This window comes from Harmonia axyridis, chromosome 3, assembly GCF_914767665.1.
Source record: "Harmonia axyridis chromosome 3, icHarAxyr1.1, whole genome shotgun sequence".
In the NCBI taxonomy this organism is placed as follows: Eukaryota; Metazoa; Arthropoda; class Insecta; order Coleoptera; family Coccinellidae; genus Harmonia; species Harmonia axyridis.
Genome location: NC_059503.1, coordinates 40122264 through 40142871, shown reverse-complemented (window position 1 = coordinate 40142871; position 20608 = coordinate 40122264). Strand labels below are relative to the sequence as shown.

The following is a 20608-nucleotide window of genomic DNA, read 5'->3' as shown; positions in this document are numbered from 1 at the left end:
GGTTTGTCCAAGTTTCCAGAAATTCCTTTAGGCCCAGTGAATTTATTGCCTAACAATACTTTTAGATAAACCCCGGTATTTTGCAGATCGCGGTATCCAAAGGGGCATCTATGGCCAAGAGTTTTTATGGAATAGTTCAAGTGACTTTGAATAAACTATACTACATTCATCCTGTACCGGTATTAGGTGAAAAAAGCAAATCGAATATGTACCTCTATAAAATCTGATTACACCATGATTTTAGGCTTTACTCATACTAATTTATCACCCTATTACAAAATTTTTGTTTTTCAGATCACCGATATCTCATGGGTACCTACTACTAGATTCTTCCCTTACTGGCAGTAGGTTAAAATGCAAATCGAATATGTATTATGTATATCGAAAAGCTGATTACACCATAATTTAAGAATCTATTCAAGTTAATTTAATATTACCCTATTACGAAATTTTTTGCTCTTCAGATTACCGAGGTCTCATGGGTGCTACAAAATACATCTGAAGAGCAAAAAATTTCGAAATTCGATAATTAATTAGTTCAAATAGAACCTGAAATTATGATATTCAGATTTTCCATGTAAGGAAAAGAGAGGCACATGTGGACATTTTTCATCTTATTGGAATTTTATCTTTGGAAAATTGATTCCATTCAATTATTATTTTAATCTTTAACTAAGAAGATGAGTTATGCCATTTATACTGAAATTTAAATATTTTAGCTTTAAAATTTTTTCCAGCTACAAGAGAAAATAATAACTGCTGCTATTTCTCCACATGTGCCTCTTCAGGGGGCACATGCGGACATAGCAACTTATATTACGGGGTAGAAATGGACAAGTCAAATAAACTGCTTCTAAGTCTTCATAAATGCATTTATTCTGTACTATACGTCCAAAATAATTGTGGCATTCATTTTAAATTATAATTCATGAAATCAATACGAAACTTAAACAAAGCATTTGATCTAGCAGTGCCTGTTTTCTCGAACGGAGGTGGAAGCCTTGTGACAATATCTTCAAAGCTAACCCAACTTTCATCTTTATGTTCTGCAAAAAAATGTATGTCCCGGTGTTAGTTTCAGAAAATTAATGAGATATTCGCCTTCTTTATTTCTTTCAACTATACGACCCACAAAGTACTTCACTGTTCTCTTTGTCATGAATTTAACCAATAAAAAATCATTTATATGAAGGCTAAATCCATCCCAATCAATTTCCGCTTCTTCTTCATCTAATGGACTATCATCTGATTCTTGGCAAACTTTCTCTATATCACTTCCGGATGTGTCTTGGTCAAAAACCTTACTGATGATGTGTTCTGTCTTCTACTTGCAACTTCTCTTATGGAACCATTTTTGTTTCTTAGGTCGCATAGTGCTTGCGAGAGGGCTTGAACCACTTTATCTTCTGGTATTTCCGCCTTATTCGATTTTTTGATATATATTCTGACAATTTTCGAAGCATATCTGTAACATAATTAGAGTATACATCGTGTTTTTGTTCTATTTTATTTTACTATGAGTTGAACAGCCCGGGGCACATGTGGACATGTTCACATCTGCCCCAGACTGCATGCCCACTTCTGCCCTACGCTAGGTTCACTTGCAACATAACTTTTATAAAATTTCAGTTTATATCCTCTATGAATGTCTTTTCAGTAACCGTTTCTTGAATCATGCAGCAATTCAGGAAGAATTATGACCATAACTGTCTGGGATAGATATTATACACACCTTGACTTGGTGAATACAGAAGTACCTGGAACAAAAAATACGTTAAAACAGATTAAATTTACGTGGAGAAACAAAGCTTTACTTGTAAGATTTTACGCCAGCCTCCAACAATCTGAAGTAGACTTGAAGAGCTCTAATGTTTACCTTACCTCTGAGGGCAATTCAGGATCAGGTTGTCAACACCAGAATGTACACTAAGCACATTTTAAAGCAACAGGTTGAAAACACCAATTGCAGGATGTGTAAGACCCGTTTTATATTCAAATCGCACGTCGCATGATGCCACGTCGCATTTTTGCGGCGTCACGCCGGTGTAAAACCTTGCATATATTTATATGGCTTTTAAAATAAGTAGCACGCTTCCTGCTCCCTGGCAGCAAATTGCACGTCTAATGCTACTTTGGCGTGATAGCCCACTAACACAGCACAGGAAACATAACAACACTTAACGGCAGGATGCGGCGCAATAGCTCAGACAAAATACTCAGAAAGGCATAACAATATGGGTAAGGCTGTCCATCAATTAATGAGTATAAATGAAAATCTAATCAAAGATTTTACCGCCCATCATAAATACTCATTTCAGTCAATCCTAGAAAATGATGACGCAAAAATATAGTGGAACGTCATGGTGCTCACCGATAAAGCGATTGCGCGCAATCGTTCGGACATGGTTGTTTGGAACAAGGCGGAAAAATCAGCACTTATTATAGATTTTGCGGTGCCACAAGACCACAATCTGGGTAAAACGTACAGCGATAAACATCTACCAGATATTGGCACGCAAGATGAAGGTAATGTGGCAATTGAAGAAGGTGACAATAATACCCTTAAGCATACCTAGTGTAAACGGCCTGGTACACAAAAAAGCAACACAACACGTGAAGGAACTTGGTCTGCCAGAAAACACCATGCTGTGGATGTAAAAGGCGGCAATTTTGGGAACTGTTTCTCCTTATTGACACTGAGCAGTATTCTTTGTTAACCTATCCGGATGCTGCCAACCCAGACCACTTCAAGTCGATCATTATTTAATTATATAATTATTTCAATATATATTATTATTTATAGTGATTTAAGTTCTGTGTTTTCATTTTTTAATATTTGTATTTTCGGTTCTTTATACAACGAGTTTAATAAATAAAAGTACTTTCTGCAAGGTTCCTTCTCATTTCATCATTTTTCTATTGATGTGACACTAAACAATGAAACTGCTGAAAATTAAGTAACTTGAAATAATTCTAGTACTTGATAAATAAATACTTGACTTGACATTGAAAAACTACTACTTGACTAGAACTAGAACAAGTCAAGTAGCTTGAGAATCGAATCAAGCCGTGAATCTCTAAATATTTGGTTCTGATGACTCACTGAGTTTAGTCTATCTATGCTTGAGGTATTAGAATTCTTTGATATCGTTTTTTTACAATGAAAAGACTTCAAAAACTTGTATTTCATATTCAACTCCAGAAATTGAAAAAATCGTGTGAACATTTACCGTTTCCCGTTTTCGCATATTTTATTTTCATTTATATTTTATCATATTATATTGGCGAATAAATAATAATTGCTTTATATTCTGATAACTCTTTTGGAGCACTTAATTATAAATGGTCCCTACAGAATCAACTATGTCTATTATACTGATTAGCCAAACAGAAAGAAGTACGTAAACATAGTGAAGAGGAATGCCTTGCACTTTAAGAGATAGGACGATAAAAATGATTAAATATTAATGCTTATCTAATCAAATTTAGTAGATTTCTTTATTCAATTCATGATGAATATTGCTTTATTAATTTCTCTCAGTTTTTCGTTGGGAGAGTAAACATATTCTGATATATTTTGAATAGATAAACATATTTTAATAGGCCAGTTGACAATCTCTGCTCAGATGCAGATTAGAAATTTCGACAGAGTCTTATATTGATTTTCAGTTGTACCAGTGATATATATATTTATTAAAAATTGCATGAATAATAACTTCATAGTGCAAAAAAGTGAAATCAGGTAAAATGTTACAATCATCAGATATTGAATTAATCGAATGTATTTCTGACTAATGCAATAATTTTCATAAACAACCAATGAACCAAAGGTGAATTGGAGATCGACTGAGTTAGACGAGAGAAATAAATCTCAAATCGGTGGCTTCTTTGATCAAGTAAGTTTAAACATCGTAGAACGACAGTAATAGGTTTGAATCCTGGAATTTGTTATGTTTGATAAAAATGTCTCTGCAACTCTGCAAGCACAGTAACAAATATAAATTATGTTAATAATCATATAATCCAACCATTCACTCCAACAATATTTACTCTTTGCATTGATCATCTCATTTTTTTTTCAAAAAAGGACATACACGAGGTGGATTTTATATTCAACGGCCAGTACATTCGTCCACTTTCATGTTCAATTGAGTTTTTTTGGTCTTGATATGTGCCCTCCAATCCAAGTCCACATGAAGCCCTAGATATTGATTTTCGGGTGCTAGGAATATGGTTGTGATACTTGGGGGCGAGTGTTCTTTCTTAGTGTGAAAGTAATGTGTGCAGACCTACTATTGTTGACTTTGATCTTCCATTTCATAAACCACTTCAGGAGTAATTGGAGTTTATTAGATGCTGTTCGACATCTGATGTCATTTTAGCTGTATCATCTGCGAAGGTTGCTATTAAAGTGTTGATGGTTTGTGGTATATTTACTGTGAATAGGTACAAAATGGGGCTCAATACACTACTCCGGCTTGAATATTGTAATAATCTGAATATGCATCTTCTACCTTCACTTGAAAATACCTATCACTTGAGTAAAAGTAGATACAACGGGTCCGTCATATGCTTCTTGATTTTGTATAAAAGACCGATATGCCATACTCTATCAAATGCTCGTTCAATATCTTGGAAGACAGATGAACAAATTTCTTTTTTAGGCTTTTTCTTATTTTGTTCACTACTCTATGGCATTGCTGGATTGTGAAGTGCCTCTGTCTGAATCCATACTGATGATCGGGAATCAGGCTATTCTGAATGCACTCTCTTTCTATTTTATTTAGTAAGAGTCTCTCAAATGATTTCGATAGAGTAGGTAAAAGGCATATTGGTATATATGATGTTACCTTACATCCTTTCCAGGTAACATCCTTTCCAGGTTTTTGAGTCATAATGACGTGAGCGTGTTTCCATCGAATGGGGAAGTAACATAACCGTAACATATAGTCGTTGGTAGTATCAAAGGTTTATTTGGTAGATGTTTCAATATTTCAGCCGTTATCAAATCATATCCTGGTGCCTTATGAGTTTACAGAATATTTATTTATTAACTGATTTCAAAAGGAGTAAGAGTTTCCAGTGGTGGTGAAAGCTGACATGGAGCGTTTAGGTAGTCCAGCACTTTATCGTCACTGGTTGTTTGGGTAGCAGAAAAAATATTGGCATTGGCGTGTCTAGGTTTTATGGCCCCCCCCGCGAGAATTGTACCAAGGCCCCTAGTTTTCAGGTGAATTTTATTAATTTTGTTGTGTATATGCGTTCTGCTTCTATGCTATAATCACCTACGAACACTGTGAATAAATAACAACTTCTCAGAAAACTGGGAGAAATTACATTTAAATCTCAAAACAAACGTATAATTCTTTGAAATAATATAAAATATAAAAAAACCAAGGAACAAATTGAGATCACTAAAAAAGTACATAACATATGATCAAAAAATTGATATTAATAGTATCAAAATCCCTTGGAAATGATCATTAAATATAACCAAAACATGTATATAATATAAACTCAGTGAAAATCTCTTCTTCTTGTCTTCCTATCTGCAAATCCGTTTATAAAAATGGATTTTTCCCGTGCAGCTGCTTCTTCTGCTTCTATGGATAATATTGCAAGTTCACTTATTCTCCCTTGTGACATTTTATTCCGTAAATAAATTTCCTTTATTTCAGTATCGTAATGAGTTCATTAGAGTTCTAAAATCACTACTGTAATGAACTCATTACAGCATCATTTTCAGTTATATTTTTCGTTTTGTGGTTGTCTCTACTGCCTTTCAGGCTTCCAATCCTATCAAATTCAAACAAACGTCAATAATTGTCAACATAATGTATAATTTGGGTATTGTGAAATGATTTGCAACATTATTCGCAATTTCTCTTAATTCTGGTTGTGTTAAATCGATTTCGTCAGACATAATTCACGAATTTAATGCGTAATTATAAATCATTTTAAAATTCGATACGAACGATTCAAATTCAAATTCCATAATCTGTCAATCTTCGTGACAGTCACACCAACTGTCAAGATACAAAATAAATGTCACTAGGATATATAATCTCAATTTTCCATTGAATTTCGGCAATATTTCATGAAACTTGACTGAAATAGAGAAAATATCGTCTAATACTCGTTGCAGAAGGCAATTCCAACACTCATGCGTTCGAATTTTCCATTCGTGTTGGAATAGAAGCCCATCTGCAACTTGCTTTAGAATATACTATTAATGAATTTCAAGTTCGAAAATCCTTAGTGATGAGCTGAAAGCTTCAATTTGGAACGAAGTCGGCTAGGGGCTGGAGTAGGATGGCTTGCGACAAATAATAACGTGCAGGTACTGCACACAGAGGGTAGAACATTTGCAGCACATCAAAGTAAGAGTCGTAAGACTGGAGAATATATTGTGATAATTTATTCGCGGTATCAGAATATAATAACAATTTCAAACATATTGTTACCACTTCCGCGTGGGCCCTCCGGGCCCCCATGACATCTGGCCCTGCGGTATAGTAGAACCGCCACTGAATATTGGCTAGGTGTTCTAATATGAATACTTCAAGAGTTATCGAGGAAGAACTTTGATTGTGGAAAAATTTCTAACTGTTTGGAGTAGTCTGTAACGTCCGGAAAATACAGAAACTAAAATTCGATGTTTCAATAACTAAATTTGACAACTGAAACAAAAAAGCTCACCTCTTATAGTTCAGAAAAAAATGATATCACTCGCATTTGAAGTACAAAGTTGAAAATAAATTGCTCATTTATAGGGCATTATACGTTGAAATAGATATGATAAATATTTAGAACTAGGAAATGCCAAACAAGTGTCTCACTTCGCATCCCTTCCTCCACACAATATCGACGGTGGTATGTTCCTAGATTTCAAAGGAATACCCACAACTTTATTGCCTCTGTATTCATTATTTATTGTAGAAAGATAAAAATCGGAGACAACATGCAGAAGCGGAACCATTTTGATTTAATTTGATTTTTTTACTGGCAACTGAATTTTTGCTCTGGGTCTTGTTGCGTGTGATTGGGGAAATTTACACGTTATTCTTCTTTATTTCAATATTTTTCATTTGCAGGACCAATTTTCAATCTGAAAAAAAGTTGATTCGATCGGGGTCCCTGTGGATCTTAGGGCCCCACGCTTCAGCGTATACTAAGCGTACCAGTTGATCCGCCACTGAGTGATACTCTCACCAGACATATATTCTCTGAAGATATATTGTCTTCGATCAGTAATATATGCTCTCCGTTCTTGATACTGAACATACTGATAAATTAATCTCTAAAACATTTGTTGAGGAATGCCGTACTACAATTAATGTTGTCAAAACACCTTGCCACAAAAAAAAATCAAATGCGGGGATAAACCTTAGTTTATCCCCGCTAAAATCTGTCGATATTATATTCTTTGTGATCTTAGCGGAATTTGGGACTAAAGTGGCTACACCCGTACAAATTTTAATTGATTCAGACTATACCTATTTGTATCGTGTCATCGTGAAGTGAAGTAGTTATATTTGGCTGGAGTCCAGTCTTGAAAATCAATACATGAATGTTCGTCATAAAGTGTTCAATTCTATAATTTAATTCTGGATACCCAAATAACTTTTTGAAGGTAATGAAAGTTCGAGATAATACATTATTTAATAGTAGTTATTGAATAATACACTATATTACTCTCACTAACCGTACTCATGACCAGTGGTGTAGCTAGTTTGTTGAATTCAGAGAATGAGAGCCTAAACCACTGGCGGTTCTACGAGCGGAGCATGATTCAATGTCTTGAAAAAGACCAGAAAGCTCTTGTCCTTAAGAAGGTATTTTAACTCAAACTAATGAATCCAGCTGAAATGTCAATTGTTTGAGTTTTTGGGTGAAGGTTTTTTGAAATTCGATTTTTTCATTTTCTGCCTTTAAAATTCATTGCTCAATTTTTACAGCTGGTAGAATTAATACGGTGTAGAAAACAATTTTATTTTAATAAATTTCTATGCAAATAGCACTTTTAAATTTAAAAAAAGAGTCTGCAAGTGGGCGGATCAATTTTCCCAATAATAATCCTTTGAAATTGTCCGAGTTAATTCCTTGAAATTTTTGTATTCAACGTTTTAAAATGTTTAAAATCCGAAAACGGAATAAAAAAACCAGATCGAAAACTGTGAGAGCAATATACATGGAAATTGGTAAAAAATAAGGCAAATTTTTCATTATGGTTTATGATTTTCTACTATCTTATAGAATATTATATTCAGTGAAAAATTAATGAATAAATAAATTCGAAAGCTTTTGAGCGTTCGTTTATTCAAGTGACATTTCTGCCACATATGTGTATATAGGCAGATATATCTAAATATGCTGCACTGCAACTTAGAGACTAGTGAGAGAAAAAACGTCTCCGAAATAAGATAGCTACATATATCAAAACAATAAAACTGCAAAAGCGTTTCTGGTATTTCAGAAATGTGTAGAATCTCTATATGTCCACTTCTGTTCAAAACGAAATAGGAAATTTGAATTCCAATCAAGAATTTATTAACTAATCAGCTATGGAATGAATGATAAAAATAGTTGTGTTTATAGTCACGAGTACTATGAGTATGACCGTAAATTGGAAGGGCCAAGTTACGAAAACGAACGATGTGGCATTAATGGTATTTTTAATGGAACCATTTAAATATTGCTGTAATGATCATACCTACATCCTTTTCGTAAAATACGTATCGCATCTTCTGTTATCTGCTGATTTTTGGTGTGGAAACTGTGCTAGAGAATTAATATTTGGAGTTAAAAAAAAAAATTGTTAATCTGCTATTCATTGTGAATCATTTTTAGGGATTCTCGACTTAGCGGAATCTTGAGTTTCGATGAATTTGAGTTGTCCAAGTTCATGATCTTCTTATAAACACCCTGTAAATTTTTGATCCAAACTGCAAACAGTTTAATTATACTACGTATTTGAAGATTCCTAAATAAAAAAGGTTATTTCGAAAGGAATTTTTTCTGCAGATATTCAAAAAATGTGAATCCCCGTCGCCACCATTTCTTCCATAAGAATCCCATTAACTTATGAACTTTGTCATCAAAATAGCTATCTAATGATGCAAAAATATACTGGGTGTGCCATTTGAATAAAAGAAGTAGGGGTCTGTTTCCGGTATAACCGTTTGGTTGTAGATGTAGAGATCTGAAAATATTTTAGGGGGAAAGATTATTGTCTCAAACCCCAATAATTGTCATCAGTTTTCCATAAACTCCTAATAGGCCATCGCGGTGAATCACCCTGAATATCGCTGATATCAGACATTTTGATGATATAATAATATCTTGGTTAGGTGAATTTGTTTTCAAAGATTCAGTGTGGAAGTGTGAAAAACACCACACTTTTTTATAAAAAGTATTTTAGGAACCAAAAAATGTATTTTGAGTGTAATTATTTTTATGGATTTAAATTTTAATCCTATAGATGATTTAGGATAAGTGGAATGTAAAACCATTAACGTGCTCAACTGAATTCTAATGAATAAATGATAAAATATATGAATAGAATTCATGTTTCAAATCCTTCTGCTGAATTTTGACTACATATATAACGCTCGAACATTTCTTTTTTTTTGATTTGATTAAATTAAACAACCGGATTATGCGAATGAACCATTATTTTAAATTCGAATAGATGCTAAGATGCTACAGATATTCACGATGCAAAGATGGAGATATTCACGATGCTAAGATGGAGATAAGATTAGTATATTTGATAAAAAAATCATTAGTGAAATTCCTTTGAATAAAAAAAAAATATTTAATTCGATCTTCCAGTAATCCAAATTTCCCAGAAAAAGTAGTTAATGCCGCCCTTCATTATTTGCCTCCCCTCTAGAGTGCGCCCTGCAGTTTCAGGTTTCTAGCTCAGTTTCGATTTTTGAAAATTGGAAATTTTTTTTTTTAAAGATTATCGAATAAAACATTCGGATGATGCGGATGAACCATCATTTAATTCGAATGCGCCCACGCCCAACATTAATCAATTTGATGTAAAAAATTATGAATATTTTAAAATAATTGAATGTGGTATGAAATAATTCTTATATTTCTTAGGAAGGATCAGTTGGAAGTGATGAAATGCAATCGTTTTCTTATATTTTGCATTCCATTCTGTGAAATCAATATTCCGATTAGGGAAATGAAAAGAAAATAATCCAGAACCCCAAGTGGCAATAAAATTAGCCAACTTAAAGCGAACGCCGACAAGCCTGATTAGTGCATGTGTTTTTTTTAGCGTCATTAACTCGTAAACAGCACTATGAGGGGATCACGCCACATCTGGATATTTATGAGTACAATTCATAATGCGGCACCTTTGATGGTTTTTGATGTTAATTAAATTTGTCGGTATTCCTTCCTGTTGTTGCTGACCGAATTGAATTTCATTCGGTAGTTTGTGATTTTTGTAACCTAGCTTGAAATGCCGCCCTTGAATTTTGCCACACTAGGTGACCGCCTACCCTGCCTACCTCCTAGCGACGGCCCTGGTGACTTCGGTCAAATATGACTCAGGAGAGATTATGTGATTTGGCACTATGCATAAGCAACAATAATCATTTTGAAAAAAATAATAGAACTGTTGCATATATAGATATTTTGTCATATCGTTAAATTTTATTAGTCCCTATTATTCCTCTTTTTTTGTCTCCGGGATGACGGGATACAATTATTATTTTTGCCATTATATGTTGTTTGCTATCTGATTGTAGGAGAGAATTTCATTCATTTGTATTTCATATATTATTTTTTTTGTCATATTTTGTTTTTTTTTTGTATTTTAGTTTTGAAAACATTTTCATTCCAAAGTTTATCTGAGGTGATCAAATGTTGTGTACCTGATTCATTGCCACTCAATCATTATTACCCCTCCCACCAAAAAAAATGATATCCGCCCTTGAATAATATCATTTAGGTATATATCAGAATCGTTCCACTAGAAAATATCACATGATTGACTTTGTTAATGTAAACCATAATAATCTGTATGATTGTATGAACTAAGTTTCAATTTTGCCGATTCATTAATAGGATAATATTTGACATTGCTTGTAATAGAATTCGATTACTTGATAAAAAGGAGTTACAAAATAAAATAAATTCATAAAAAATATAGATGAAATATTTATAGTTTCATCCATATCACAAAATGATATCGAGCCTTCTAAATTCAAATAAATCAATGACCTCAATATTCATTTCCCTGTGGAACTCAGTTTATTCCATTCAGTCTCTCCTGACCTGTGGATTTTCTCAAATATGTTTTGAGGCCTTTATGGGAGGAAAAGGATCTCTCCGCTCGTCAGTTATTTTTTTCGAGAAATGGAAAATAACTGGAGAACTACAAAAGATGCTTAGGAAATGTATATCGAATGAACGTGTGAAATGACAAATACCTCTGAATATGCAATAAAATAACAGATGTTTGTACAATTTCGGAGTTTTTCAGGTGAAATTAGAATCTTCTTTTTCTGAAAAATTTCGGGGGTCTGGACCACAGTCTGGACCCCATCGGACCAGGCGCGGATCCAGGCCCCACTTTTGGGGAAGAAATTTTAGATTATCAAAATACTGAAAATGTGGAACCCAGACACTTCCGCCATTTTGGGACGTCAATTTTTGCCGTTCATTAATATGGGTTTTCACAAATTGTATTGAAGTTAGAATTTTTGCTGATCTTGTAAGTATTTGAGCCTTAGTATGTCATATTCTAGGAGGGCCGGCAAAATTTAAGAGGTGCCCGGGCCATTTGGCGGGGGGACCGTTCCCCCAGTTCCCCCCCCCCCTGGCTACGACCTTGATTTTAGATGACGCGTAATCCGCTCTCATTATACTTTTTTACTAGTTACTGAAGCTGAAATTCTTCAAGCTTGTCGATGTTTGAAGGAAAAAAAAAAAGTACGATTTCCAAGTATATATGAATATTAAAAGATATTACTCATCTGGTTGATGTTTCCTTTTTTCTTCATTCATTAGCAAGTGTCAGTCATTTGTATTTATTATTTGTCGATGTTTTCTTTGATAAAATTTGCTGACCTCTATTCCGTTTTTGGGGTGTCTCCTTGATGTTTCAGGAAAATTTTTTAATTTCAATTTTCGAATCAGAATGTTGATTTCTCAGAAGAATGCAAGATATCGGAGAAACTATTCTATTTCATAATTTTCATCCTATAATTCTGAAGAAAAATAAGGAGTGTTTTCATTTTCTACCACAATCAATTTTAACATTTTTTAATCGTTTAATGTATAAGCGAATTGATTGTTATCATAATCTTAATGCTTCAAAATCTGTAACTTTGGATTTTACGAACATCGAATTAAGTTAATGAAAGTACGCTTCATATTTCTTTATTTTGTAAGCATTTTTTGACGCTGGGAATACCTACGAAGTAACTTTCTTATTTGAATCAAAGAGTATTATTTAGGATTCGTATTTTAGGAAAGACGGCCAGAGGAGTTCTTAAGAAAGTTATGGCCAGCAAACTAGAAAAAATTACGCTATCGCTTAAAAGTGTAAAAACACATGGATCAGATAATGCGAGTAATATGAAAAAAAGGACAAAGGTTCATTTTTTCTTACCATTCCCAAAATGGATTCGATTGTTTTGTACAGGTTCAAAATTGATTGATTTTCTGTTGATAAATTGCTCCTATGTTATTATCAAAATTTTTCAAAGAGATGCCTCAAATTTTTTCATCTCTCGATAATGATTTTTTAGTTTACCTACTTCTGTTAGGGTGGTAAATTGGGTCCCTACCTAGGGCGTCATTTTGGCTTCGACGGCTCTCAGAAGTATACTCACATATTATTTGATATTGTATCAAAATCTTTGAAAATTGTACAGACAGATCAACCAGTCACAAAGATGAGGATTTTGCTCACCAAAATTGAGTGAATGATATGAAATAACTTTGGTGATAATTGGGAAATTCGTAAAAATCATATTTCTTTTTTTTTGTGATAAATATTGTTCAGTTTTTGTGTAACGGATTTCTTGTTGATAGTATTTTCATTCTTATTAGTTTGAATAATCCCTCGAATCAATCTTTTTTGGTATTTTTTTCCCTTTTGGAGTATTTTAACGTTTTCTTAGACTTGAACCATAAAATTAATAAAAATGAAAATACTATCAACAAGAAAACATCTGTATATATACAGGCTGTTTTATTGGTAAACTTGGAAAAACTTGAATAGTGAATAGAGGACACCTAGGGGGTTCTAGTTGGTGGTGAATTCTCACTAATACTGTTCGTTAGAAATATTTTCCTTCGAATAGAAATTATACGATCAATTAGAACATCTCTGTTTCATTTAGTTTTATTAGTAACATATTCTCATAAAAAAAAACATGTAACTTTGTGAATATTCACTTAATAAAACACAAACTGCACTTTGAATCCATGCATACATTTGTGCTACAAAACTACCCACTTTCCCTATTCAAATTCCTGATGGGGTTGCAACCATCTCCAAAGGATGTTTGAATTTGACCACGAAATTGTCATCGGTGGATTATATCATTAAGTATTCGATAGGTATTCCCTTGAGCGAAAGATGAGATTACGCCATAGCTATTGGCCAGTATTTTCTTAATTCTAATATGAATTCAAAACTAGTTTGAATAGTATTGATTGCTACTAATAATGAGCAAACATTCAATGTTCTCCGGTAAATATTACCAAATAATACCTACAAAATAACCTTAAATTTTTTCAATTTTCTTTATTATTTGTGTTTCAGGAATATGATACCAATATTCAATTTTAAGAATACTTTTTTTTTGGATTTGGCATTCATCCTAATATATTTTATACTGCCCTCATCTTCGGTTTTAAACAAAGCCAACTATCATGATTCGAAGAGAGTAGTTTGTTACTACAGCTTCCCAAGTTCCTACTACTCCTTGCAACCAGTAAATATCAACACATCACTATGCACCCATATACTTGTTGGTTTTTTGACCGTGAACGACAGTGTAATTGTTATTTCCAAAGAACAAGAGAAAATAATGAAAGAAGTTGTTATTTTGAAGAAAACAAACGCTAATTTGAAGATAATGTTATCTGTTGGAGGTGGGGGAGGAACCTTCGGATTTCCAGAAATGGTCCAGACTTCCGAAAATAGAGCTAAGTAAGTAGTTCTTGACAAATAATTATACTTATTTGATTAATCAGGCCTTCACTTGATGGAAATTCATTTAGAATAGTAAAATGTGATAATGATGAACTTCAATTTCTAAAATAATGTGTAGTATCAATATAATAAATGTGTGTTATGAAGATAGCTGTTGATATGAGAATATGTCTCACTACTTTTAATTAATTTATACGTCTTATTAGACGTAAAAATTAATTAAAAGTAGTGAGACATATTCTCATATCAACAGGTATCTTCATAACACACATTTAATAATCGACCTCTTTTGTGCTCACAATTCACAAGCATCTTCAGCTCCTGTTGAAAGACAATTTTCCAGAGCTACAAGTTACGAAAAGCCGCAAAAGGTTAGGCGACAAATAAATAAAATACCTCATGTGTCTTAGATCCTGGAGGTTTCTCAATAAAGAAACTTTATTTTTTTAATTATTTTTTATTTTGTTATGATTTAATTTATGTTTCTATTTCAAAAAGTTGATATTTATGGTTCTTTTATACAATAAGTTCAATAAATAAAAGTGTTTTTTTGAAGGTTTCTTCTCATTACATAATGTTTTCATTGATGTGATATTACACAATAAAACTGCTCAAAATCAAGTAGCTTGATATGATTCAGGTACATGATAAGTGGATAATTGACTTGACTTGAGATTGAAAAACTACTTGACTTGAAATCAAGTCAAGCTCAAGCCAAGTAACATGAAAACCAAGCCAAGCCGTGAATCCCTAATTTCAAGTTTCTTGGAAAATTTCGTGGTTCCAGACAACAACCAAGTTCAACACGTAGACAGCTATAGCTACCTGCGTGGCATCTTTTACTCATTTTTTTTCCTGGACTCGGATGTCAGGTAGCTCTAGCTATCTACGTGTTGAAGTTGGTTGTTGCCCGAAAACGGCGAAAACCCATTTGGTCTGCCAATGGAAAACACGGCTGGTTCCTGTTGTTGACTGCGTTTGTTTGTTGTTCTCCTCCAAGTATTGTTCATCCTTACCAGGGCCAGCGCGAGTAATTTTTGCGCCTGGAGCAAATAATTTTTTGGCTCCCTTACTGAAAAAGCATCAATAACTTTGTTCTTCCTATGAGGAATATTACAATCGTACTACTAGTTTCGGATTTACCATATTATGTTGAAATGTATACATCGCCTTCCAAATAAAGTTCTTCATTAAATAATAAACTTCTATTAGAAAGATTAGGTGAGGTTAATGCGAAGACCCAGAAGATAACCACTTCGAAAACATGTGGAGCAGATAACTTTCCGATGTCATCGATAAGAGTTGACAATGAAAAAACGGGAATTCCCAATAAAAGTAAACACAAACAAACAGATGTTTACAAGCACCCGAATCAAAAATGGATAACACCACGCATTGAAATCACAGGATGGTGCAACCGATGATCATGAGAATAAGAAATCTAGATCACTGGTAGAACTTGAATACATTCAGAGGAGGAAAATGAATGAGATTATAAATCTTGATGCTGATAATCAAAATATGGGGAATACTGTAAATTTTGAAAATTCAGAAATCAACACTCAATATGCATGGAGAACGGTAATGAAGAAAAAAATATGAAACATAATAATTCTGTATTGTGCACTGGATCTAAAGCAGTCGATCTGAACAACAAGATAAAGGGTGCTCCAAGGAGAAAATGGTTGTATGCGGGAAGAATAAGTGGAAATGATGTAACTGAGAAAGACATGAAGGATTTCCTGAAGAATTCAACTGGCGTTGATGACTTTGAAATGAAAAAACTGCCAACAAAGGGCACTAATTCATCCTTCAGCGTAGGTGCTCCCTCTGATCAATTATTTAGGAAACTATTGAGTCCTGAATGCTGGCCGGAGGGTGTCACGTTGAGAGAATTTAATTTCCGAAATTTTTTTCACCGGGCGGGAAGAATGAAACGGACAAACTAACATGGCAAAATAGTAAATATAAATCCCTTTCCGTTGCTCACCAGAACGTACAGTCAATTGGAAACTATCTGAATTCCCCTGAACTTTTTGCATGTGAACATGAGCTGGATGTTTTGATGGTTACTGAACACTGGAAAAGCAAAGAAGAACTTGTATAGCAGAAGGGATGATTTAAATTCTTTGAGTGTGCCTCGTGTTGTGGAGTGCTCTGCTGGTCAGGTAAATCTCAAAAATTCGAATATTTTGGTGTTTGCATTTATAGGCCTAATACACCACCACATAGTAATGTAGATATTTTTTTTTGAAAGGCTTAAAGCGATATTAGAGATATGTATCAAGGAAAATTGTGAATTATTGATTGGAGGAGACTGAGGTCTGCCTCAGATACTTAATTTTCTGGCGAATATTGATGGCACCCCTTGTACGATTGAAAATCACATATCTGATCATAAGGCAATATTATTCACTTTTCAAACTATAATTGAAAATACAAAGATTCAAAAAAACTGGGTATGAGATATTGATGAGAAGTTTATAAATGATTTTCTGCTGAATTTATCACAAGCAAAATTGGACAAAATTAACAGTTTCGATAGGAAAAGAATAATGGAATGTGGAATTACTTCTCAGACTGTTTTGGGAAGATCTTCGAGGATAGTTCCCCCTTAAAATATGTAGTTAAGAGATATTCCGGATACTCATTCAGAAACGTTGCTCAAATTAGAGAAATGAAAAACATTTTAAATAAACTCTACACTGTCTCTCAAGTAAGACAAGAATTCAAAAATGTTTATAAGATAAAAAATATATGACTCCTACATTGTAACATTGAAAAAAAAAAGAATTACAGCGAAATCATAAGAAATGCACAGAATCAATCAAAGGCAACATGGCAGGTAGTAAATAAACTCACTAAGAGAAGTCTTAAATCTAGTCTTGATAACATCAACCAGGAAAATTTGCACAAAATGGTAAATGATTTTTATAACTTCTTCGTCAATATGGCTCCTTCAACGTGTAATAATTCGTCAACCAGAGTTGGATACAGGCATAATTCTGCACGTCTTCCGAATTCCTTTTATATTTTTGATATTGGGGAATCTGAGGTGGTTGCAGCAGCAAAATTAATGAAGAACAAAAGCTCGACTGGATATGATGGAATTCCCATGAGTATTGTTAAGAAATCTATTCCTGTTATAGCTCCCACCCTTGCTTATATTATGAATTCATATTTTGAGGTGGGTTTTTTCCAGATGCACTTAAAACATCAATTATCAGGCCTATACATAAGAAAGGAGATCAAACTGACTTGGGAAACTACCGACCAATCAGTCTGCTGACCTCATTTTCCAAAATGTTTGAAAAAGTTTTAGCAACTAGAATCCTGAAATTTTCAAAAAAGTTTAATGTTGTGCACAACAGCCAAATGGGTCAACGTCAAAAATAAAGGACCTGCAATTTTTGAACTAACACACACAATTGTCTTGGCATTGGAAAGAGGTGAAATTCCAGCTGCCCTGTTCCTTGATTTATTCAAAGCGTTTGACTGAGCGAATAACGAAAGATTGTTGAAGAAAATGGAACTATGTGGAATAAGAGACAAACAACTGGATCATAAAAATTTACCTCACAAACCGGAAGCAGAAGGTGTCTTTTATGGTGAATGGAACCACATACACTTCGGATGAACTCGTGTCAACTATAGGAGTTCCCCAAGGTAGCATTTTGGGACCGCTACTATTTGTCATCTACATAAATGATATAACGAAATACCTACCAACGGAAATATATGCTGATGATACAAACATCCTGGTACCAGCCACAAACTTATTGTTCTCAACACTTATATTGGAGTCTGTTATGGCTAGAATGGAGGAGTGGTGCATTGATAATAGGCTTGTAATGAATATGCCAAAAACGGAGTGTATATTTTTCACTACCGAAAAAACGCACTGGATTCCACCTTATATATTACATTACAAAGACCAAATAATTGAAGTTAGCAAACAAGTAAAGTTTCTTGGTGTTGAAATGGACAATGCTTTGAAATGGTTTCCTCATATTGCACAACTTTATTTATTTTATTTATAATTTAAACACTGAATGTAGTAAAAAAGCAAGTCGACTTAGATGTCCTAAAAGTTATTTATTATGCTGATTATCAATCTTTAGCATCGTATACTGCTTCATTTTTGGGGCGGTACTTCTTCTGCAGAGAAGATCTTCCTTGTGCAAAAATGGGCCTTACGTACAATGTTTGCAATGGGATATAGGGACTCATGTAGGGGCCTTTTCAAGAGTAATAACATCTTAACTATATCGGGTGTCCCAAACTCGATGGCCTATTAGACGTTTCTGGAAAACTAATCATAATTTTGAGCGGAAAATTTGCATATTGGTGTTTGAGAATATGATCTTTCTCCCTAAAATATTTTCAGATCTCTACAACTTCCGGTTATACCGGAAACAGACTACTACTTCCTTATTTCAAATGGCACACCCAGTATATTATTGCATCATTAGATAGCTTTTTTTATGGCAATTTCGGCAATATGCCATACCTTGGGTAAAAATTCAACGGTTCATGAGTTATTGGGATTCTTATGAAAAAAAGGTGGCGATGAGGAATCACATTTTTTTGAATATTTCAGCAGAAAAAGCCTTTTTCGAAAAAAATGTGTTTTGTTTCGTTTACGCAAGTACGTAGTATTATAAGACTGTTTTCGGCTTGGACCAAAAATGTACAGGTTGTTTATAAGAGGATCATGAACTTGGACAACTCAAATTCATCAAAACTCAAGATTTTCAAATTAGAACCTATATTTTTTATTAATTCAGTCGATTCTACGTACACAAATAGTGGGGGTTACTTCAGCAAACCCTATACCTGAAATGAATACTTCAAGAGTTATCGGGGAAGAACTTCAAATGAGGAAAACCCGCTATTTATAACTGTGGGAATAACTGTCTGTTACTTCCGTAAAACACAGAAAGAAAATAAAATTCGATGTTTGGATAACTAAATTTTACATTTCATGAATTTTAATTAATTTTTTGTTGGTATTGTTGAGGAATCCATAAACCAAGACAATTTTCAATTACAATTCATTACAATTCTTGATATGTCAAGTTTAGTTATGGAAACATCGAATTTTATTTTCTTTCTGTGTTTTACGGAAGTAACAGACAGTTATTCCCACAGTTATAAATAGCGGTTTTTCCTCATTTGAAGTTCTTCCCCGATAACTCTTGAAGTATTCATTTTAGGTATAGGGTTTGCTGAAGTAGTAGTCTGTTTCCGGTATAACCAGAAGTTGTAGAGATCTGAAAATATTTTAGGGAGAAAGATCATATTCTCAAACCCCAATATGCAAATTTTCAGCTCAAAATTATGATTAGTTTTCCAGAAACGTCTAATAGGCCATCGAGTTTGGGACACCCGATATAGTTAAGATGTTATTACTCTTGAAAAGGCCCCTGGATATGACCGATGGATTACCCAACCTCGAGAATGATACGTCCTAATTTTTTTCCCATTGTAAACCATAATTTTTGTTTTGAGTTATATTTAGTTTCCGAATGTTATTTTTTTTAAGTTTGAGTTTATAGGTATTTGTACCTCTACTCTTATTGAAACAATAATAATAATAATAAAAAGTGCAAAAAGTGAATGTTTACTCGACGTGTTGTCCAACTCGGCCTAACGGCCTCGTCGGACAATTTTACGTCGAGTGCAATAAACAATTTTTGCGCGAGTTGCATACAACATTTTTTCTGCGAAAAGCACAACTTGAATACTTTATTAATAATATCGATTTGTATTGAAACAGGAACTAATACATTACGAACAATTTAACTCAAACTTTATTTTTACCCTCATTGTTGAAAGTGAATGAACAATTGGTGCAATTTTCAATATAAATATTTCGTAGTGAACTACTTTTTAAATCCACTTCTTGATTTGTTACTGCTGTAAACGTACAGTTACCAAGTGGTAACTGTACATCGTTATTTCCTTCAGGCTGAAATATTTGTTTGTCATGATGACAGCACGTTGAAGTAGAATGACAGATGAGTGCAATAAAAACTTTATTGCACTAGTGCAATAAAGAACTTCTTTTTCCACTAAATATAGTTCAATAAAATTTTGCTTTTTGCATGAATGTAGAAAAAGTTATTTAATAAACTGCCAAAGGAGATCCAGAATATCATGGACTACAGGCTTTTCAAGAAAACAATATATGATCTCGTATTAAAGTGTGAACCATACAGTCTGCATGAATTTGAAATTTTCTGTAAAGATTATCATACATAGTAATTATTTAATTAATATTTTTCTTATTGTGGTTTCGACTTTTTTCATTTTTATTGTTATACCTTGTATACTGCCCTATATGCCTTGTATATTGCAATAATTATTGAAAAAAAATATATATTCTATTCTATTCTATTTCGAAAGCGAAGGTAG

General features: G+C 33.5%; 1 protein-coding gene across 5 annotated transcripts in view; it reads left to right on the top strand.

The window, feature by feature from the left end:
• Positions 1-3525: 3525 nt before the first annotated feature.
• The window catches only part of LOC123675036 (acidic mammalian chitinase-like), a 32956-nt gene continuing 15873 nt past the window's right edge, over positions 3526-20608 (top strand). The window contains exons 1-3 of one of the 5 annotated variants that reach the window (XM_045610269.1): positions 3528-3742; positions 3831-3896; positions 13799-14188. In XM_045610269.1, the coding sequence (XP_045466225.1) occupies positions 13803-14188 (386 nt within the window). In that variant the 5' untranslated portion in view covers positions 3528-3742; positions 3831-3896; positions 13799-13802. Of the gene's footprint in view, positions 3743-3830; positions 3897-4980; positions 5231-7498; positions 7634-13798; positions 14189-20608 lie in introns of those variants that run through there. The other 4 variants (XM_045610268.1, XM_045610271.1, XM_045610267.1 and 1 more) reach the window with 4 other exon arrangements.